Below are 22,400 nucleotides of genomic sequence, written 5' to 3' on the forward strand. Positions count from 1 at the left end.
TTCAGGTAAGAGAATATAATATTTTGATTTTGGACAGTCCAATAATGGTCACTTTTGACATCACGTTAATTTGGTCAGAAACTATTTACTTTATTATGCTTCCTAGAGAGTTCTTAGCATTGTACCCGAACATTTCAAGGTCGCGACGGTAAAGTTTCTTGACCCGCATAATGTCTTCTCGTGGAACCTTGGAATAGTAATCCCCCAAGCTGTTCCTAGTTGATGTGTAACGGACAGGAGGAAATGATACTAAATGATCCACACCCGCCTCGCGTAACACAAATGGAGCATCCTCTGTTAATGTCTCGTATTTTCCGATAAAATCAAAGTCTATCTCACACGGATGACAGAGGTTATCGTAATGATTCCAATGTTCATCTATTTTCCCCCTTATTGAGTGAGTATCGATTAAGTATGATATGAAATCCTCGAACTTAAATTCTCCATGAAGTGCTGAAGATGTTTCATTAGCGCCCAGTCTTACTCTGACAGATTGCTTGATTTTGCTCGCGTACAATTTGTAGATATCAGTTTGATTGGTCAGTTTGTTTCTATACGCTGACAATAGTCGCTCAAAAGGCTCGCGAACGAAAAGAAACTTGTAGTAGTTCTGCAAAATATAACGTATATCAGCTTTGGAGTGATAGCTGAGAAAGTTGAATTTTTGTTTGTGTACAGACTTGCCAGTCAACCCCACAAGTTTCGCCATGATTTTCTTCCATTTGGAGCACGCAACTTTAGGAATATAACAATAGACCAGTCGGTGTTTGCTGTCCACTATGAAATGATTTAGGTCCTTGGCTTGCAGTGCTCTTGCCCTCGTCTTTTTACAGTATGCCAGAACTTGACGTTTTCTCTCTTCTTGTCTGGATGCCATAGAATGAACGGACTGAAAGTAGAAAGGTTTAGTGCGATTTTCGTTTGACCCGGGTGAAAACCACAATTGAAGTAATTTTAACTACCAGTCGCAACAGAAGTAAATATAATCATAAGCCAACTGGAATTAAACTAAATGTCTCGTGAATGTCTAAAGAAAGAGAAAACGCAAGAGACCAGGTCGCCATTCGTTTAGTGTTGCATTTGATTGGTTAAGAAAGTGGTGGTAGGTTTTCTGAACCAGTCAAAAAGCTTAAAAAACTCTGCAATCCTTTATAACCTTGACAATATTTTGTCAGTTGTTCTACGGTCAAACACTTGCTACTGGCTTCGGGAAAGGCATACTACCAAGTTCATATTCACCAAGGAAACTCATGAACTGTCTTTGGACTGTCAAAATGTCATTTGTTTTAAGGCCATGGTATTATTTTCCAGACAATTAACATGATGAGAAAATGCTGAGTTTTGATTTGAGCTCAAACTCAAAACGAACTTTTCGATATAATCCATCCATAACAGAGGATGTCTCCTCTTTGTAGGACACGCGACATGTAACGGTTGGCACTTGAAACTTTGTCTCGACCGTATGGGAGGGAGTGAGGAAAGGCTTTTGGAGAAATCGAGATATGAATCGTGGGGAAAATTTTGATTTTAAAGTAACTTTTTGCTGTTCTTAACTTGTTCTTCACTTTACTGACCTCTGGTTTTGTTGACCATCCTGATTCTGATGTGTTATATGATGATTCTTTTGAGGCGAGACCTGTGGAAAAAGAACAAGCTTAGACATACTTTCATTCCCGTTATTTATACTTGACCTCATTTTCAATACACAGATTGTGGATATTAATAGATTTGACAAAGGAACAGCACCTGATGTAAACAACAGGCCAATCACCTCTATTATACAGCTGAAGCCTAAAGATTTCTGTGTCTTCGCTTAAATAATTCGTCGCATCATTCGATAGAAATCGGTAAAAAAAACAAAACAAAACAAATTCTCGGCGCAGTTCATCAGGACCGAGCTTATTCCGAGTTCCGTCATACCAAGCAACTAGCAGTAAAGTACTGTATTCCCTCGTCAATATAAGGTCTCCCTAATAAATCATTATTTGTCCAATTCCCACAATTTGTACCGCTAATTTTTACTGCTAAGAACAATGAAGAACACATCACATTTAACCCCAAGACGACACAAAAAAATTCTTAATTGAATTATACGGTCTTATATCAAGTAATTTTCGCAAGTGGACTTTAAATTACACTAAGCAAAAGGAAAAAAAAAATTTGAACGTCACTCACGCTGCTGTATCCGAGACACGATCGATTACTATTTGGACGCTTAAATTGAACGAGAAGTCATTAACTTAAGTAGCATTCGTCAGATTCCGTAGGGATTTACTGAAGGCTTTAAGTCGCGAATCTAACAAGTCACAGGGTTTTAGTTTTGGTGATCATCTCTCAATTCTACTTCCTGACCTTTGATGAGAGTGAAAAACGAAAATACTAGAAATGAAGCAGCAGATCTATCTATTTTTAAAAACGAACATTTTTAGGGTCAAAACGGGACATTTAACAGTTACGCGTACCGCTATCTGCCTTGTTATTTTCACTTTTGTTCTAAAACTCATCAAGCTTTCATTAAGTCGTTATTACTCTTCCCGAGTAGAAAAATAAAATTGATCTGAAAATTTATGTACGTGAATTTGAGTACAGTGTGTTCCTAGATTAAATACTCAGAAGAGAATAACTACCGTGAGCGGATTTTCTACAAATTCCGTCGCATATATGTGCGTGTTTATTTCTTCACAAGTGATCAAGATGCATGGGACCACTTAGAAAATGAGATGAATTGCAACACAGTGTAACAAAGTAAATTCTAAAACTGGAGAGTGAATCGTTCTAAATCGTTGATGAAATAAAACGTCGTTTATTTTCAAGCACCTCAGTGGGACTGATTAAAGCGCAAGACATTATAATTGGATTATAAAATGTTTCAGGAACCACTCCAAGCGCATTAAACAGTTTGAGTAAAGGCACGCATTTCCTGCCAGGTTAAAAAGAATGTTAGAGGGGCGAAAATATGTGCAAAAGGCTTAAAAACATTTGATGTGACCGAAATACAAAGTGCAACAAGCTGAAGCGCGCCTTATTCAGGTGTTATTGGGCCTTTTTTCGCAGGAGTGATCAAAAAGTAAATTCTATTGCTAGCCATAACACTATACTAGATGAGGGGATATGGTTTAATTCAACTAAATTTTTTACAACTGAAATAGCAAGAAATGCGTGGCAAATACTACATATGGGATTGATCTTTAGCTCTAAAGTGAAAGGGTAATAGAGATAGTTGTGGTATATAGCCATATAGCCAAATTGCAAGTGGTTGAAAAACCATGATTATTCACAAATTACGAAGGAAAACAAAGGGATACAAATCGACAACGACATTATAGATTTGGAAATAAAAACTAAATAACAAAGTATTTGTTAACGTTGTGTTTCTTAAACACGATGGACGGAAAGCGGTGGAATCAAAAACGTGGGTGATTTCATGCAAAAAAAATGAACTTAACCAGGTAAAAACATATTTTGCGAGGAAAAATCTAACAGAATTTGAATCATGTTGAGCAGAAAAGGAGCGAAAACGAGAAAAATCAATTCTATTCACAAAAAAATGTTACTGAGAGTTCAAGTTACATATTTATCTGGGAACACAGACGCAACAATGGATTCGACCGAGTTACAAGGAAGTCTCTCCTCAGCTATTATAGGAAATGCCGAACAATCTACATCTTTTTATGTTCTTACCTTTAAATCTCTGCCTTTCTGTTGAAATAATCAGCCAAATAGTATAGATGCCACCAAAAATTGCCATCGATGTAAAAACCTTTCTACGCATCATCCTGGTTGCATGTAATCGAACTTGAGCTATCAGACACGATTTCAAAACAAAGTGTAAACAGGCCTCGGATCACTAAGAGACAAAATGGCACCTCTACAATATAAGATAAATGGACGTTAACTTGTGGCTCTTAATAAGAAAGATCATTGCTATTTCCGGTAGCAAGTTGAGGGCGAACGAACGTCGCAAGCCGGATACAAAACGGCAGAGGAAAACAGTCGTTCCTTGTTCCCATGGGGTCTTCCCAAGAAATCTTGGAAGGGGTTTCCCGCTCGGGTTTCTAAATCATGACTCTCTCTCATGCTATTGTTCCGTAGCTGTAAAACACAACCTACCGAAGACATACGGGGGCTAATGCATAAACTTGAGTCAAACAGAGCGCGAAAAGTTACTTTACACCAATTTTGTTGAAAGCCACGAGAGCGTAAATATTCGTGCAAAAATGCGCGACTAAATTTGGCCAGAATTCAACGGGACATCTAAGTTAAATCGGTGCCTTTGAAGACAACCTTAGGGTACTGAGATAAAGCTGGATTTACACCCCTTTAAGGTTTCCGAGCGTAACTGGATTAGTACCCTGCCGTCACTTATCGTTTATTATTATTCCGGAAGGTTGGACATTAGGAACAATTTTAGAGCAGGCGTTTAGCTAATTAAGAAGGCCTCGTAGTCGCGAGTTGGTCAGTTGCTTTTTGGAAAAAAGAGGGTCGTAATATCAGCCTTTTTCTCAAGAAAGCTGTGATACTGTGAAAGATTTCTGGTCTTTCTAGCCAGAAAAAAGGTCGAAAATCTTCCTCACCGTCAAACTGGTCGCCAACTCATCATCGTCATCCTCATTCTGATCCTCATTGTTACATAAGTTGTATGGAGCACTTGAAGCCCAATCTCAGTGTTAAGTACAGAGTGAATTTTTGTACTTGTCTTCGTAGATGAAAAAAAAGATATGTGACGACAGGGGATCATCCTAGTGCCCTAATGAATAATGCAATGAGTGTCCGGGCTCGAATTAATTTTTTTTGCCTTCTTCTACGGGTACTCAATTCATTGCTGCACTGGCCAAAATCAACAACAGAAATTTCTCGTCTCTTTATTTCAGCAAAGGAAATTTCTATGGGAAAATTTATCAACTAACTTTTTACGGGCACCTTTCCCTCCATTCCTTTAGTAAAAGGAAAAAATCCTTCGTGAACAAACGAACGATTGACAATGCATAAATAAGCAAACTAGACAGTCCGAAAAGAAAGTCAATTATACTCACCACTGACCCTTTTTTTTCAGGCAAGAGTTATGTGTGCTCGTCAACAATTGTTACTGAAATATTAGTTCCTAACGAACAAAAATAAATACATAAAAAAATTACACGACTGTGATGCATTTATGTCTTTTAAAATTTTTCCAGGTAAGAAAATCAACATTTTCTTATTCAGTCTTTCTCGGGACAGGATCAAACTCTTTGTTTTTGGCCTCCGAGAAGGAAAGAATAAGGAGAATTTTGTCTTCTACTCTTTCCCCCCTACTTTGAAACCCTCCCCCTCCCTCTCGGCCCACGCCCTGTACCGTATCTGCCTGAGTCTCTCACGGGAATTCTCCGATAAGAATTGTATTTCCTATGGGAAATACAGTTCTTATAGGAGAAACTAGAGATTGCACGTCTTTTAACACTGACGTCCGGCTTTTGAAGTTCAGTTTTAAAGGGTAGATTGAGGTTTTTAAAAAAAGAGATTTTTGTCAGTGCATTTCATAATCTTTTTCAAGCAAGACTATTAACCAATCAACAGACGGAATTAATTAGACGAAATGAACTTGATATATCAGGCTTTTTGGATAAGCTCTTTAATTATTGAATATCGCTCAAACAGATATAATACTGATAAAGATTTAATCATTCCAGACGAAATTTTTAAAATTCAAGCCCAGGGGCTGTTAATTGTGTTTTTTTCTGAAACGTAGACAGCTACAAAAAAGCCATGTGTAAGCCGTCTAGAGTAAACTTTGGGTGCGAGGGAAAATTTTATTCTGACACACATTGCAAACAGCATTATTCTCAATAACTTCTGCATAAATGCAAAAATTTATAGTAAATATGGAGTTTGAACCAAAGAAACAGCGCGAGCCGCAAAAGTCTATCAGAAACAGTCTTAATGCGGCGCCAAGTTAAGTAGATTACAATAGGCGATGTTTATATATTTTTATAGTATTAGACTGCCCCATGAGGCCTTGATGCTAAATATAGAATTTTGTAATATTTGCAGAAACTGATTTGGCTTGATTTAGAGCGAAGATCTTAAAAAAATTGAAGGTCAGATTAAAACACCATCTGACAGAATGCTGTTTAATTATCCTGCGTCTTCGCGACAAGGATGCGGCGCTCCAAGTTCAGAGACACCCTCTTAAAAAAAATTTTTTTTTTTCGGAGGCTGATTTTAAAGTTAGAGATTAAAAACTTAATGGTGATTCCAAAGGTAAGAGTTTAAAAACATCACTCAACAACATTGTCGACCCGAAAGTATATGAATCACCGCTATCGACGATTTATCAATGGTTCTTAAACTAAAGGAGTAGTGTTGACTTTAAGTATACCTTAAAGGGTCCGGACCAAATCAATCAATTTTACAAAATACTTTAATAGGCTTAAAATCCACGGAATTGTTCTAATGCGGATCACACTGTCTCCTACTCGTCCTCTTTGAACACGCTTCGGTGCTACGAGATAGATTTGTATCTTGCCTAAGGATTCTAGTTAAACGGTTCAATTTACGAGGATTAGATTATATAATTGTTCCATTATGAAAAGGGTTAGGGGTTAAATTTATCGAATTTAATCTGAATTCTATTTATTTATTGGTTACCGGAATCTCGTTTCGTGTTGAGTCCAATTTTTGATTATAAGTTTTGCACGTCAGTAACATGAAAGGATTTCTTTGCAAAACTTTGTAGTTTACTGAACGATGACAATTTAATCTTAGCTAAGAAAACTTCAAAAGTGTTGCACATGCAGAAAACATCGTCTAGAATTCGAGCATTCTTTCCTTTTCGGCAAAGTCCGTTGAGCGAATCAAAAAGAATAAGTGAAAAAAACATTTTCTTAACAAAGGATTTAGATGCTATAGAAAAGACCTTAAGAGTTTCTTTCATAGACTAGGAGAAATAAAAAACGTCCCCAGTGTTTACGAACACTGATATCCACAAACTATGCGTAGACGTGTTCGTGGTACACCACAAAAACATCTGTCACTTAAAAGTAATTACTGAATTCTTATCAATTGTGAAATGTTTTTAAAGATATTTCTCCTCAGAATGATCTGAAAGCTAAATAACAAACGTTTTCGATATCTTATTCAATCACGACTTATGAACAAAATGTGCCCAGTTTGAGTGATCGCTGACAATCAGCTGGGTGGCCTGTCGTGACGTGAAATTTATGAAATTCATATCATTTATTTTACTTATATTTTCATCTGTCAAAATGATTAGATTTGAAGCAACTACATAATACAAGGCCACTTTTGAAGGAGCGTATATCTGGTGGCTCATTTGGCCAAGCAGTGGATGAAAGCACAAGGAATAATCTACATGCGCGTCGAGTCTTAAGTCTAAATATAAATTGGTCTGCATTCTTTAATTTAGCCTTAAAGTTTATCGCTTCCTTGTTACTCTGAAAGTCAGTTTGCCGTTGAAATAGCTATATATGTGTATGTATGTATATGTATGTATATATATGTATGTATATATATATATATATATATATATATATACACACATCTGATATCGTTTCTAAAGTAATTAAAAATAGTGGCTGTCAGTGCGAAAAGAAAACACATTAATTAGTCATTATATCAACTGTCAGTCGTGATGGTCATAAATGTTACTGTGTGCTTTTGCTTCTAGAAAATTTATTCAGAACTCTGTAGCCGCGGGCGATTTATGAAATCAGATACTTCAAATGCACAAGATGATTTCAATAATGAACTCTTGAGTTGGAAAAGCCTTTCATAAAATTAGGAACATTACAAGGGGATTATTTAAATGCCTAGCCAACCGCTTTCAAAGATTCAAAGCGAATTTATTATGCCCACAAAGAAGACCGTTCATAGACAGTTGCCCAAGTGATTTCTCAACTTAAGAGGATGTAGAATGTAACTAAAAGTAAAGCAAGGCTAATCAAGCAGAATCTCGCCTTTTGATAGCTTTGAGTCCAATCCTTGCGAAGTTTGCTCTACGGATCGTTTTAGTGTTAAGCCGCGAGTTGACATTTTGAAAGGTTCGACGGCACTGTCGTTTTATTTATCCAACTAAGGGCAGCCCAAACGTACTGTGTGTGATTTTGGTGCTTAAAGGTCATTCAAAGTTAAGGAATACGTAATGAATCAAGAGATTAAATTTTAAGCTTGTGCCTTCAAAAAAAAAAAATTTAAAGAATATACTTGTAAAAATATTCGTGGCTGGTATAACGCGGTGTTTCGTCTCGGCCATGAGATTTGTGAGATACTTAAGGTAATTTTAAAGCGAATTCGTCGAGCATTGCGCTCAAAGTCCCGTTCGCGACGTCATGATGTTGGCAGTCTTAACCCCTATCGCAGAACTTGATTCCCAAGTGCACGTTCACGAATTACAACAAATACGATGAAAAATTGTCAAATACTTGTAGAAAAATTAGAAAAGAATAAAAATGATGATAAAAGCGACAAATATAACGTGATAAGTGTCTTTACCTATACTCCGTAGCCACCTTTTCCCTTCAGATCGTTTTTGACATAATTCTATCGAATGTCTTTGTTCGTGTGGTGTGCACTGAAAATAGGGAAAGCAGGTCACTTGAACCGGTTCCGAGCACCAACCGTCGTCACTCGAAGAAGGTCAATAAATTCCACAAAAGTCGACCGATTCCCCTCAAATTGCCACCAGCAAGAGCGAATAGTAAACACTTACCCGTTCGAACGCAACAGTTACCAAATTCCGCCATGTCGACGGACGCTTCGTTTTGTCATGCATTCTGGCTTTGAAGTCATGCTGATTGCGGACGACCTTACTACGGGATTCAAATATCAAAGCCCATCTGATCAAATAAGTGACTCTGCCGGGGGATCGTTAGGAGGGTTGTTGCTATTGCTCTATATTGCAAAAAAACACCGTCCGGGGAGTCAGTGCGTGTAATATTACCGGAAAGCTCTGAAATTTGAATCCCGTACTGAGGGCCGTGTCGCATTAGAGCGAATTATAGTTTTCAAGTTTTCGACACTCGAAAATAAATTTAGCATTTTCCAAATTTTGGTAGAGGTCGCATCAAACTAATATTCTTCGACAAAAACCTCACAGTTTGATTCAAAAGTCAATCACAAACCTATTTCGTTATAAAAATGGACTTCAAAAGATCGCACGCGAATCAGCACAACGCAGGAACGGATCTTTTTTTTTCCGAGCTGATCTTTTGCGTTTTGGTTGACGCTTGCGCTTCTTATGCTGGCTTCAATACTTGTGATGGAAGGAGAATTTCACGTTGAAGCCACGTGTTATCCACATTGCCGCCAGCAGCTGGTTCCAGGATAGAGTAAAAATTTGACTAAAAGCGGTGCTCAAATGCCTCGTTCCCTCGGAAGAGAAAGGGTCAGATGGACGAGGAAAATCCTGCCATCGTGCGCCAAACTAAACTAGCGATCTATGAATTTTTTTTCCCACTGAAATTTTATTCAGACATGTCTTGCACAACATGACAGCTAAATGGTTAAAATAACATTATTGTTTGTTTTTGCTAAAATTTGGGAGCAATTCGGAATTTGTGCTCGAATGGGTAGATATTCGCTATTAGCTCTTACTGGTGGCAATTTGAGGGGAATCAGTCGACTTTTGTTGAATTTAATGGCCTTTGAGTCGTTAAAGTCGTCAAACAGTAGCGTTAAGAGACCGGAAGCGACCAGGCAGCTACGGAGTAAATGTAAGGAGACTTAACATATTATATTTCTCGATTTTATTATAATTTTATGTTTTTCTATTTTTTTAAAATTGATTTTCATTTTTTTTTGTTTTGTTTTGTTTTGTTTGTTTGTTTGTTTGTTTGTTTTTTTACGGCACATGTTTACGCTTAAAATTCAATCTTAAGTTATAAGGTATTCCTGTTAATGCAAAAATCATCCACATTACGCTTGGAACGCCTGTGGTCCAACTCATGCGGAATTCTGAGAAGAAGCAGAAAGCAAAACAAACGCGAGCAAGCAGACAGTCAATAAGTATGCTAATCACTCATTGACAATTAATGAATTGAAAAGGCCTGAAGCAGTAGTCGTGGTTACAGTAGCCCTTTTACCCATGGGTAAATGGCGTTTGCCCACGGGCAAGGACGTTTTTGTGTGTAACCGCTTTCCCCAGACCGAAACTGCCCAAGGTTATTTCCATGGATACATCAAAAAGAACAAAAGAACCTCCCATGACAATTCCTGAATTGAAAAGTACGGTTTATCTGCTCCCTGAGGTGGCTTGGCCAATCATAAAGCAGAATGTAGCTAATACAGGAAATCGCCTGCAGTGTTTTGAGGTGACCTCCGATGCGCTTGGCTAATTTCGTGCCTTCTTCGATGTCTTCTCGCAAAAAACTGCTGGACTTTTATATTTATGGAGGACTGTCGTATAATGAGCAGGAGAATCACCGAAATTAAGCTTAACAGATCTCGATTCGTAACATCCATGTTGCTCTGTACTTTTCCTGCCAATTTGTCAGGTCAGTGAACTCATATCTATTTATATTTGACCCTGAGGGGAGTCTTTTACTGTGTAACCGCATCCCCAAGGGTAATATGAAACCTGAGCTTAACCAAACCTAAGCCATGTACCCTCCGTAAGGCCCCAAACCTAAGGTGTGTGTAACCACCACTTGTGTTTCGGAGTACAGCACCCTCACCTTTATAATGACATGAGAAATTCTCTAAGCGAAATGACTTGCAGATGTCCTTCTAGCCGGATGTCAACTACATGACAACTGGAATTACGGATAGATCGCACCATGATTAGATCGCTCCCAGTTAGATCGTTCCAACCAAAAGTTAGCTCGCTCCACTCGAAAGTTAGATCGCCTTATCAAACAAGTGACTTCGCTCCCAACATAAGTTACTTCGCTCCATGTAGAAAACTAAGGTAAAGGTAGCAAAACTAAGGTATCTAAATTGATAGTTCATTAAATGAAGTACATATCTAACCGAACAATCGATTAATATCGCTTGCGCGCGCTTGACATAAATCCGAGCTACGCAGAAAGTACAAATAAAGCCTCATGCAAGGAACTCACCAAGTGTAATCTACTTTATTCATTAAAGATGGCGGATATCAGTTTCCTTACATCAAACAGCAAAAAAAGCCACACTGGATAGTATTGATATTTGAATGATCTTTTTCAGTACACTTCCGACTATAACGTTATAATTTATTCCACGATCATTTATTCCATTATCGATATACATCATACATCGGTAGCTCGATGGCTAATCTGAAGGACAGAGTGAGTACGATGTACTTGAATCGTCCCAAGACTCATCATCACCGACAAACTTTTAAGATCATCGGTAAGTAATACAACATGGAGCGAAATAACTGTTGGTAGCGAAGTAACTTATTTGATGGAGCGATCTAACTTTTGGTTGGAGCGATCTAACCGGATATAGACAGCTGCATTGAAGCTGTAGCGGTGGGGGAGAGGGGGAAGGAAAAAAAAAAGAAACAATCTCTCAAGCGAAATGAGGGTTAAATTCGTTCGAAGATCAAACCTCAATTCTTTTAGTATTTCTAAACTCAATCAACTTTCGCGCGGGAGCCTCACAGTTCGTGAATCACGTGCGAGGAGTCGCAAGGCTCTCTATCCACGCACGCAAGTCAGCGCGTCTTATCGCTGGCTCTCATCTGAAATTTTTGTTTGGCGAACTTGATCGCAGAAAATGATTCCGCCATGTTTGTTGTGAGTAGTATACGGAGGTCTATGTCGACACTCATTTTTGTTCTTTTTGTGGTATTAGGATGTTTCGTTTCGCTTTCAAACCAGTGTGACAAGAATAGCGACTGTAAAAATGGCTACTGTAGAGCGGGTATGTGTATTTGCAATCCAGGATGGTGGGGAAATCTTTGCCAGTTTTGTCGCCTCAGGTAAGATGCTATGTTCTTGAGTTGTTTGTCCATTATATCAGCTTCGATTTCCTTGATTTATTACCTAGAATTGGTCATTTTAAAATCATGTATATTTAAGTATTACACTATATGTGCGACGCTTTGTGTTGGAAAATCTGTGTTGCTGTTATTGATTAGTCTGTCGCCTCAAAGAAAGTGCTATTTTGGTCCAACTGTATGCTTATGTAATATTATGTACTGTCAGCTGTGCAGAGATGAATTCTTTGGAGTCTTAAATCTAAGAAAGTCACTTTTCGAGTTTGCAATTCTTGATTTACGCCTCTCCCCAAGCCAAAAAGAAGGAGGTCGTCGCAACCTTTTATGGTAAAGTTGTGTTGAAACATAGTTGTTAATTGATTAGTATTAAAATTTTCCTGAATTTTCTCTTAAACGGAAATGGGTTTGTTTAAAAATTAGTGAAAGCAAGTCGAAAGTTAATAACTTTTTTTTAAAGATGAATTATTCTTAATCTTGGATTCATGCAGGAAGTTTTCTCTAACTAAGAAATCCCGATTTCAGATAGGCTGACAAAAACAACCGTGTGTCAACACGATTCGTCGGCAAAAACTTATATTGACATCGATGGATGGTTTGTTTTAAGTTTACTTCGCTTTGTGATGTTTGTATGTTCTTGTTAGTGTGTACAGTGGTTTTTTGAGAGCTAAAAAATAAAATACAAACCTCCATGAAATTTGTTAGACATAATTGCAAGATTCCTTTTGATTTCGAAAGAAGCATTTGTTAACTGTTATTTTCATTAAAGGAGACATTTACTGCATATGTTTTTGTCCAAATGCAAACCAGTCAGAATTTTTCTTGCACTGGCTTTAATCCTTTCTGACATAATTGACAAATAAATTCCATGCGGCTGTCACAGATGACATCAAAATGTGGTGAGAACTTTAAAAAGTGGCACGCAAGGCACAGCTGTGTGTGTCACTGATGTTCTCACCACATTTTGAATTCTTCTTTGATCTATGACGACACAGAAATACAACAACTTGGAATATATTTGTTCTAAATAATAAAAAAAGCAGAATGCCTGCAATGTTGGCATTATCAGTACATCTGTCCTCCAACAGATCATAAAGCAATCATGCAAAATGTGTGTACGATTCAGCTTCTGGTATAATGAAACACCCAGTAACAGTCACTTCTCATCCATGATCACCTTCCCACAACAGCCACTTTTTTTTCTCTCGACAATTGGTCGTTACTTTCATTCCAATTCTAACCCTTCTATATAGCCACCTATTCCCAACAGCAGGTAACACTTAAAGGGTCTCAACCACCAATTAAAACAACTTCATGACAATGGTCAATTCATCAGTGTCTTGCTATGATATAGCAAAATAATTGATCAATCATCCAACCAGATAGTCTGTGACAGCTGTATTCAAATCTTTTGGAGAAAATACAGCATCCGCAATACCAAAGGTAATATTTCGCAAGCCAGACAGTTCACTTTACCTGACTTGTTTTGATAGTTCTGCGAGCATTTTGTCTAGCATTTTGTTTTTTTTTCATCCATGAGTTGATTGCTATTGTATTAACACTTATGTGGAAGAATTATATGATAAGCTGAATTTTTACAGGCATTTTGATTGGCTCTTACTTATAATTATATATTGGTGGACAGATGCATTGATGATGTCACCACTTGAGCATTTTGTTTTTTTATCGAACAAAACAAATAGATTCTATTTTACATTAATTGTTACAGAAGACGTCAAAATATGGCAAGAACATCAGTGATATTCTGCTGCCCATCATGTGCTACTTTTTTTCCTTATCACAACTTGAGGTCATCTTAATAATAATAGTTATAATAATAATGGTTTATTAGCATATTCATTGGAGGGATTTATTACAAACTAACTACAAACTAGTTAAAAATCTATTATTGCAAAATTACTAATATTGCATACTGCATTTTGCATATAAAAATTATCTATAGTAGAGCACAGATGCATGACAACTTGGAATCTATTTGGTAAATAAAGTGTTTTAAAACATGTCAGTCACAAAATACAGATGTTATATTACACTCCTTACTCCCTAATAGCCTTTTTTCTCTGTCCTCAGGGTGGTTTGAAGGTTCTACTGTGGCAAAATTATCTTATAGCTTAGTTTAATATTTAGTTAAATATTTTTTAGAGTTGATAGTTATAGTGATGTAGGTTTGATTTCTTAATTTTAGACTGGACCAAGATAGTGGAATAATTACTGATGGAGATGGTAAATATGCCAGTGCATCAAAATGCTCATGGCTAATAGAATCCAAAAAGTAAGTTGGTATCTTTTAGATTAATTTTTTTCTTATGAAATTGTGTTCTACCCATAAAAGCGTTCATTCAAAAAGTCAGTTATCTTATAAAGCTTCAACAGTTTTATTTACACTGAGCTTGCATTCTTATACTTATTTGCATTTCCTTGTAGTAGTTGAAAAACCCAAAGTATCAGATATCTGATGTTCAAAACCACCTCTTTAATTTATGCTTGTCTGCTGCCTTCTGCCTTGTTCTGTCTTTGTAGTTTCTTTATTTCCTTGTGTTATAATTAAAATATAATTTATAACTGGTTGTGACATGTTTCTAAACTTGCATGTCAGAATAATTCATAAGAGGAGGTGGGGGAGAGGTTGTACACTGACTTTGCTGTAATATTGCATTTTATTGGTAGCACTCCTGTGGTGATGCCCAAGTTGTTTTTATTTGCACTATTTATACACCTAGAGAACCAAGATCTATTTTGCACTGACAGTGACTGTTTATAGAAACTAATTTAGAATTTATTTTTAAAATTTGCAGGCCAAATAGCACTATTCATTTGAATTTGGAAGAAGTTGCAACTGAGTGTACTTGGGATAATTTGTATATTTATGATGGAAAATCTGTCAAAAGTCCTTTAATAGCCGTGATAAGGTATTGAGCAATATTAACTGATATAATACACACATATGGCAAAGTTCTTTTACCAGACAGATCATGACCCATTCATCATATTGATTGGAAATTGCATTTGTGCTCTTTGGGTCAGGAGTGAGAACAAAACTAAACTCCCTTGTAGCATGTGGATGGAAAGTAAGGTGTCTGCAATACAATGACCTTCAGCACAACTCTTTGGACGCTCTTGACTAATCTGTTCTGCATAAATTTTTTGCTGTCAAAATGTTATTGTCAAGTATTGCAAGCATGGCTTTGTAAACTGTTGACTACCCCCTAGCTGAACGTTAAGATTTGCCTTTTCATAGCATACATATGTTCTCTGTGCATGGTTCAGTATTTTTTTAACAGAACTGGCTGTCTACCCCACCTTTAAGACTCAATATTCAATTATCCTACTTAGACCCTATTTAATTATGTCATAATTCTTGCCAACAGAGAACCTTTAAAACTGACCTTTTATGTGGATATTGTTATGACTCTTAAGCATTCATACTTCAAGTTGTTAGGCGTGAAAGGTTTTCTACATGTTATTTATACCATTATACAGTGGAATTATTAGAGATGCATCGAAAGACAGATTTGCTGATGGTCCGGTGCTACGGTTTGAAGCCAAATCAGGGGCAGCATTTCTCTATTTTTATAGTGATAAATACTATGTTGAAGATGGATTCAGGATAAGATATAGGTAAGCTTTGGTGTTGCTTCATTATTTTAGTTGAAGTATAGCTGTCTGAACTGCATAGGTCACATACACTCAACAAAGATCATACCCTTAGTAGCTCTAGGGTGTGCACTTTCTTTCAGAGCTAAGTAGACAGTACATGGTATTTGGCATTCAGTTAGCTTTTGCTAGTGCTTGAAGTTGAATGTGGGGGTGCTGCTAATAGGGTGCCCTGCTTTTTTCCCCTTCAGGTTTTGTTAGTTTCACTAGTGTGATGGCTCAGCACCTGTGCTCTTTCCCTTCTGGCAGGTGGCTGATATCAGGGTTGCATAGACTTGGCAATATGTTTGAGATGTCATCAATTTTCTCACCTTATTTTCTCTTTTTAGCATCACCAAAGATTGTTCAGCAAGATGCAGTTTCCATGGCCACTGTGATTCAAATGAACTCTGCGTCTGTGATGCAGGATGGACTGGTCTCAGTTGTGATATTCAGACCTGTATAACTGAGTGTGTCAATGGATACTGTGATAACAGCACAAGACTGTGTGTGTGTGACTCGGGATTCACTGGTAAGTTTGAATTTTTATAACACCTCCATTTTTGCTGTCTGTTTAACATTTTTCTGAGTGTGTAATTTTCCTACATGTGTTTTTATTTTCTCCTAAATCAATTGTTTTCAATTGCACGGTCAGTCCTCTTTCTTTCACTTTCGTCAACTGGTTTCAAGTTGGCAACTTTCTGTCTTAATTTCTGGTTTCCAAACTGTTGCAATGTACTACAGTAACTTTGGTGGGTATGTATCATGGGCATAGCTAGGATTTTTTTGAGGGCATTTACACCATGCTACTCCTGGGTTAAGGTATTCCCTTGAATAAAAGCCCTGTTGCTAACCCTGTATACAGAGTACAAAGCCATCCAAACACTTGACACTTAAAAGCTTTTCAATGCCATGGCAGGACACAGTCCTCAAATAACTCCATATTTCTCTTTGAATTATACCAATTTTTCGTTGGAAAATATTCTACCTTCATTTACAATCCTCAAGTGCTTCTAGAAAGTGAAAAAATTCCAACGTTGTCTATTTCGCTGACCTTGTACACAGAGTGCAAAGAGATCCAAGCATGACACTAAGAAAATTTTCACTGGATATGGTCTTCGAATTACTAAACGTCCAGCGGTCTGATATTTTTCCATATTTCTCTTTGAAAAATACCAATTTCTATCGGAAATATTTTATCTTCATTTAGAATCCTCAAGAGCTTCTAGAAAGTGAAAAAATTTGAATGTTGTCCTTTTTGCCGACTCTGTTCTCAGAATACAAAGAGATCCAAGCGTGACACTTAAAAAAATTTTTCTCCGGATTCTTCTGGACAAAATTCAAAATACAGTAAGGAAACTGTAAAATGACGAATGGCAAACGTATTTACTGTAAAAAAGTTGACTATAAGTCCAGGATGGCTCTTGAGAAAGACGATTTTAGAAGGTTTACAGTGATCTGTGAATTCGTGTTACAGGAAATTGGGTGATGGTGCACGTTGTATCAAGGTTGGAAATGGGCCTTTAAGTGCCAGGTTGTCAGATGTGCATTGAGTTATGCATGCTGTGAAGGTTTTTCAGATTAACGCTTCTTCACTATTTGTATGTTGTTTATCAAAAAACAAGGGGGTCGCATGCATCCCCTGACCCCCATAACCAAAACCCTACCCCCCTCTTCAGTTTGTTCATGTAGAGAGGCAGGAGCGTAATGATTAGTACATTGGACTGCAGATCTGGTGATCTCCATTCAAGCCCTGAGGGGATCATTGTGTTGTGTTCAAGATCAAAACACATTGCAGTGCCACTACTTCTCTCTATCTATAGGTACAAATGCATACTAATTAAAAGTACAGGTAAGGGAACTGGGTTAAAGGCCACAGGGTCAGGCAGAGGGGAGAGAGATCCTCTCAATTGCCTTTTACAGAAATGGGAGACAAATATCAGCAGTTGTGAGCCACTTGGCTACAAAACCATGAAAAAAGTTTTCTTAACAAACCCATCATACAATCACAGCTCCACTTTACTTGTTGTCTACTCAATGCAACACATATCATGTAAACCTTGGGGAACAATAACTTGAATATATTTTACTGGTCATACAGGTGCGTCTTGCAATATTACAGGAGACAGAGGGCACTGGATACACCATTCATCAACAGGCCAAGGTAAGGTTTTGAAGTGTCTTAAGACATAATCAGCTTACTTAGTGGATAGGAAGTCAACAGTGGTACATTTGTTCACTTTAAATTATTTCTCATAGCCTTTTTTTTTTTTTTTTTTTTTTTTTTTTTTCGCATTTGATATACAGACCTAATTCAAGGCCGAGCATCTCATGCTTCTGCTCTTCTGGGTGACTACATGTGGGTCTTTGGTGGCTATTCATTAATCTCAGAGCCATTTGAGAACCTTATCAGGTAGAGTACTCTCTTTTGTTAATACTGATGAGTCATGTTGTCACACCTAGATCAAGGTGGAGTTGTGTCGCTAAAGGATGGCTGAATTGTTTTTAGTGATGACTGTGCATTAGGGTTGAAGGGAGAAAGTTTATGAGATGGGTCTTGATCTGTTGAGTCAACATAAGTGGAAGTTAGAGAACAATTTTCTCCTTTTTGATAGGCATAACCTGAAGAAATTTTAACACTGTTAGAGCAATCCTTTTACCTGTTGGATTTTCAAGAATTGTAAGCATGTTAGGTGGTCTCAAGAAGTACATGTGCTTCAAGGGCAGCAAATTTTCACTGGTTACCTCCTGAAAATGAGAATGGTCAGGGAGCAGAACTAGAATGTACAACTGTACTTCAAAGTGGCACTGATGGAGTCAATCAAAAAATGAGATCAAGAAATAAGTTTCTGAACTCTCTTTAGATATACCCTGCAGAACAGGTGGATTGGCATGCTGAAGGGCAAGAATGCATTGCGCTCATTCTTGTGCTTTGTGTACACTTGTGTATCACACTTCAGCCCTGCTAATTTGCTTGTTCTGTAGGCTACCTTGGATAAAGCTGAATGTTAAATGTATCATTTTCCAATATTTGCATTTTCCAGATATCACATTCCTAGTGACAGTTGGCAAGTAATATTGCCAGCTGTCAATTCAACCAGGGGTCCATCCAGGCGTTATGGTCACTCAATGATTGCTTATAATGTAAGTGCCAGTGGTTATTTATTGTATATTGCACTGAAAAAGAAAGTTTTATTCAAACAAGTAGATTTCTAGTCTCACAATAAATCACACTCCGGTTTATTGATCATGGATAACATCAAAATAAATGGTCACAGAATATTGGTATGCACATGCAAAGATGTCTACAAATAATCATAGTATAAGATAAGATACCATAACATTTGTAATCATTTAAGATATTTTATATTTATTAATTTGTGTTCCCTCGCCATTTAATTTACTTCATACAATCCACCCTTCTCTCCTTAGTATTTCCCTCTAAGTTTAAACTTAATGATATTTTGCATAGGCCAAAGGTTGATAGTCGTGTTTTACTTAATGCCTGTTCAGGTTTCAGTCAGTCAATTATTCAATCCATTATTTTTACTTTTTTTATGTTTGTCTGTCTGTTCATTTATTTTTCTCTCATTCATTCATTTATCATTCATTTGAGAGTGTGACCATTTTTTAACCAACCTAACCCTATGAGTTTCTAATTTACAGTCATTCTGATGTTTTGTATAATTATTTTATTTTCACAGTCAACCCTGTATATATTCGGTGGTAGAATAGGAAAAAAAGCAACCAATCAACTATGGTCTTTCGATACTGAAAAGCTAGAGTGGGACTTGGTAACCAGTGATGGTGATTCCCCTCTTTACCTCGCTGGACACACAGCTACTCTGGTTGACTCCACAATGATTGTCCTGTTTGGTTTTGGACCCAATAGAGGCTATACAGACAGAGTTCAAGAATTTGACTTGGGTAAAATACTTTCAATTGTGCATCAGTCAATTTTGCCCATACCTAGAAATTATAGCCAATTACAGACAAGTGGAGTCATTTTAAACTCCTTTACATAGCTGTTTCAGAAGCATTATTATCATGCACAGTTAATTTTGTTGGTGGAGCCACCACATGTAAATTGAACTTTCTATCCAAAACAGCATGTACATAGGACAGAAGCCTTGAAAACTGTTGCCTAAACTGAATTCTGCTTTGTACTCAAATTGTTTGTTTGTTTGTTTGTTTTTTGTCTTTCCAGTGACAATTAAATGTGATTAAATTGCCAGCCTGTTCCCCTGCTTTGAGGTGTATGGCCCAATGTATGTGCTGGTTATGGGGACATTATTTGAACTAAGGGCTCGCAGACAAAAGTGAAATCCATTACATGTAGCAAGCACACAATCTTTTTGGATTAATACTGATTTTTAAGTTGTAATAATTCTAACATGATCATAAAAATAGTGTTATAATTGTGCTGCCAACATGTTACTTTTCTTTTTAATTCTATTTACAGAGACTGGAAAATGGAGCATATACACGACTCCCACAGAGATTATTGCCCCGTCATATGGACACAGCAGTGTTTATGATCCAGTGGGGAAATTAATCTACGTTTACGGTGGGATTGCCTCAGTGGGTTCTGATAAGCTCTCTACTGCACTGACATCTTATGATCCAAAAGCAAGGATATGGTATGTTCCTGTAAGAGGATTTGAACAGAATCATGTGCCATGTACATGTACTTATTAGGGGAGTCTTAAAAGGTTTTTTCTTTTTTCCTCGAGAGTTCAGTAATATTCAATGGCAGAGCTCAGTAGAGTAATAAATGTACCATTGAACATTTTATATTAACCCTTTACACCTTAACATCAGTATCCATATTCTCCATACTCTTCTCTATACATTTTAGGAGAATATCATTGTTGATCAAGGCTTCCTAGCTACTGTAGGTTCTAGGTTTGCGATCATATCCTTTATTCCTGTGACCAAAATCTTTGACTCAGAGTTGATATTGTAAGGGGAAATTGGATGCTTGTCACTCCTAGAGATTAAAGAGTTAATTTTTTTGTGAAACCCTATTGTAGGAAATCTCTCAAAAACAGCAGTTTTCCTCGCTTTCTGCATTCTGCTGTTTTACTGGGTGACCTGATGTTAGTATTTGGTGGTAGTTCACACAATGGTACATCACAGGGGCAGTCTGACTTTCCATGCTTTTCCATGGACTTTGTTGCATACAGCTTGAGTAAGTTGAGTCAATTATATGTACCAGGTAAACTTATACAGTCATGTATCTTATGATCCCTTTTACATCTATCAGGGTTCATATCAGGTCTTGAATGACCAAAAGAAAGAAAATGGAAATCTGCTGGCCAAATTTAAAGACCTTGAAATGTCCAAAAATGTATATAAGGCAATGAAGAAAAGGGAAAGAGTTCTGAAGTTTCTCTTTTCTGAGCTGAAAAAAGATTTCTTGCTGGGCAGTGTCTCTATAAGATTGTTGAATTTCATTTAAATTACCCTGACCCACAATGTTTTATTTGTCAGGGTGTTTTTCAATGTATTTTTCTGTGCAGGGCAGACAATTTAACTTCCAGTTAACCTGGAAAATGAAAACAAATTTGAATTGCACACATAATATTCAACATATTATTAATACTGTGTGATGTTTCAGCCTGTGATGAGTGGAAGAGGATGCCTGAGTCAGGACTTTTAAAATCTGCTGGACGTTATGGACACACTGCTGTGCAAGTCAACAGGTAAAACAGGATTGTATAGAACAAACTGGCAATGACTTTTTGGCAGTGGAAAATTGTGTTCATGTATGATGTTAAAAGATGGAGTCTTTGATAATCCTATCATTTATAATTTTTATCATGACCAAAGAATGCCTTTGGTATATTTTTTTTAATGTTGCATCAATGGTAAATTTTCAATTTGGAGGCTGAATTCATGTCTGTAGGTTTTATGTTTCAATTTTATTGTGTTCACCCATGGCCATGAAATGACATTAGTTGACTCAAAAACAAAGGAAACATTTTCATTGAATTACAATAATTATGAAAATTTACCTTGTTATAAAAAGTTCATTATTCTAGCTGTACACCATCATTAAAAAATTATTTTCTCTCTGATTACAGAACCATGTATGTTTTTGGAGGATTTCAAGGGGTTGTCTTTAGTGACATTTTATCATTCACTCCAGGTAGTTAAGTGTAACTCACATCCAGTGTTATATGAAGTCAATTTTAAAAAGTGTAAACAATAATGAAATACAAATTTTGATTAAAAGTGCAATTGAGCTCACCAAAATGATTTGATTTGGTGCCCTCTCTTGTGCCCATATTTCATGTACTCTTAATCCAGTAAGAGCTCCTATTCTGTTTCAGTACTGTGATAGCACTGCTAGAGTACATTCCCTACCATTACTATGAAAATATTCACTACAGATTTGTTATTCAACAGTTTTAGCTTCCGTTCCTTTTAATAAACATCAAAGCTCCTCTTTGCAAACACTAATTTTTCTCAAAATAGAAATAAGCACCCTGACCATAAAAAGTGTCCTCCCCGGAGCTGCAGTGAGCAAATAAGCACCTGGGTGCTAAGTCAGACCATTTCAGTATTAATAACAAAAAAAGTTTTGTTGAATAATTTGTCATTTGACTTAATAAGCAAGGCCCTACAAATAGTGCAATGAAGTTCAACTTACTATTTGTAAAGCATCTACAAAGTGTATGCTTGTACATGTGAATTTTTTGATGTAATAAAGTTCTTCATTTTAAGTACATAAACATGCATGTGCCACTTACTCAAGGCCTGTGCTGTGAGTTATGGAACAAGTTTTTTGCCCTTGGATTTATGACCCATGTGCAAACTAAGATCCATA

At 36.9% G+C, this 22,400-nt stretch overlaps 2 protein-coding genes across 13 annotated transcripts in view; one reads left to right on the forward strand and one right to left on the reverse strand.

Annotated features, from left to right (window-relative positions):
• Positions 1 to 15,920, reverse strand: LOC131789286 (carbohydrate sulfotransferase 11-like). 12 transcript variants are annotated; one of them, XM_066164674.1, is made up of 6 exons: positions 8,705 to 9,054; positions 5,034 to 5,101; positions 4,575 to 4,696; positions 3,682 to 3,847; positions 1,575 to 1,636; positions 1 to 889 (listed from the first exon to the last, which is right to left on the reverse strand). In XM_066164674.1, exons 4-6 carry the CDS (start codon positions 3,773 to 3,775, stop codon positions 86 to 88), a joined length of 960 nt encoding a protein of 319 aa, XP_066020771.1. In that variant the 5' UTR covers positions 3,776 to 3,847; positions 4,575 to 4,696; positions 5,034 to 5,101; positions 8,705 to 9,054; the 3' UTR covers positions 1 to 85. The 12 variants fall into 12 exon arrangements, with proteins under 12 accessions (XP_066020771.1, XP_058962341.2, XP_066020762.1 ...); XM_059106358.2 differs by lacking the exon at positions 4,575 to 4,696 and adding an exon at positions 8,488 to 8,566 and having other exon boundaries at positions 8,705 to 9,052; XM_066164665.1 differs by lacking the exons at positions 4,575 to 4,696; positions 8,705 to 9,054 and adding an exon at positions 15,901 to 15,920.
• The window catches only part of LOC131789300 (attractin-like protein 1), a 20,455-nt gene continuing 9,740 nt past the window's right edge, over positions 11,686 to 22,400 (forward strand). Inside the window, exons 1-13 of the mRNA XM_059106384.2 lie at positions 11,686 to 11,899; positions 14,121 to 14,207; positions 14,731 to 14,844; positions 15,416 to 15,553; positions 15,919 to 16,100; positions 17,670 to 17,732; positions 17,876 to 17,981; positions 18,613 to 18,712; positions 19,273 to 19,495; positions 20,031 to 20,208; positions 20,602 to 20,759; positions 21,189 to 21,273; positions 21,655 to 21,719. Coding sequence (XP_058962367.2) covers positions 11,706 to 11,899; positions 14,121 to 14,207; positions 14,731 to 14,844; positions 15,416 to 15,553; positions 15,919 to 16,100; positions 17,670 to 17,732; positions 17,876 to 17,981; positions 18,613 to 18,712; positions 19,273 to 19,495; positions 20,031 to 20,208; positions 20,602 to 20,759; positions 21,189 to 21,273; positions 21,655 to 21,719 — 1,693 coding nt within the window. The 5' untranslated portion in view covers positions 11,686 to 11,705. The remainder of the gene's footprint in view (positions 11,900 to 14,120; positions 14,208 to 14,730; positions 14,845 to 15,415; positions 15,554 to 15,918; positions 16,101 to 17,669; positions 17,733 to 17,875; positions 17,982 to 18,612; positions 18,713 to 19,272; positions 19,496 to 20,030; positions 20,209 to 20,601; positions 20,760 to 21,188; positions 21,274 to 21,654; positions 21,720 to 22,400) is intronic.

The sequence above is a fragment of the Pocillopora verrucosa genome, chromosome 1, assembly GCF_036669915.1.
Source record: "Pocillopora verrucosa isolate sample1 chromosome 1, ASM3666991v2, whole genome shotgun sequence".
NCBI lineage: Eukaryota > Metazoa > Cnidaria > Anthozoa > Scleractinia > Pocilloporidae > Pocillopora > Pocillopora verrucosa.

Coding starts and splice junctions, on each gene's coding strand:
- LOC131789286 (XM_066164665.1), bottom strand. CDS start 3,775: ATGATGCGTAGAAAGGTTTTTACATCGATGGCAATTTTTGGTGGCATC. Junction 1,637..3,681: donor AGAAAGGCAGAGATTTAAAG/GTAAGAACATAA, acceptor CTTTTTCCACAG/GTCTCGCCTCAAAAGAATCA. Junction 890..1,574: donor GATGGTCAACAAAACCAGAG/GTCAGTAAAGTG, acceptor TTCTACTTTCAG/TCCGTTCATTCTATGGCATC.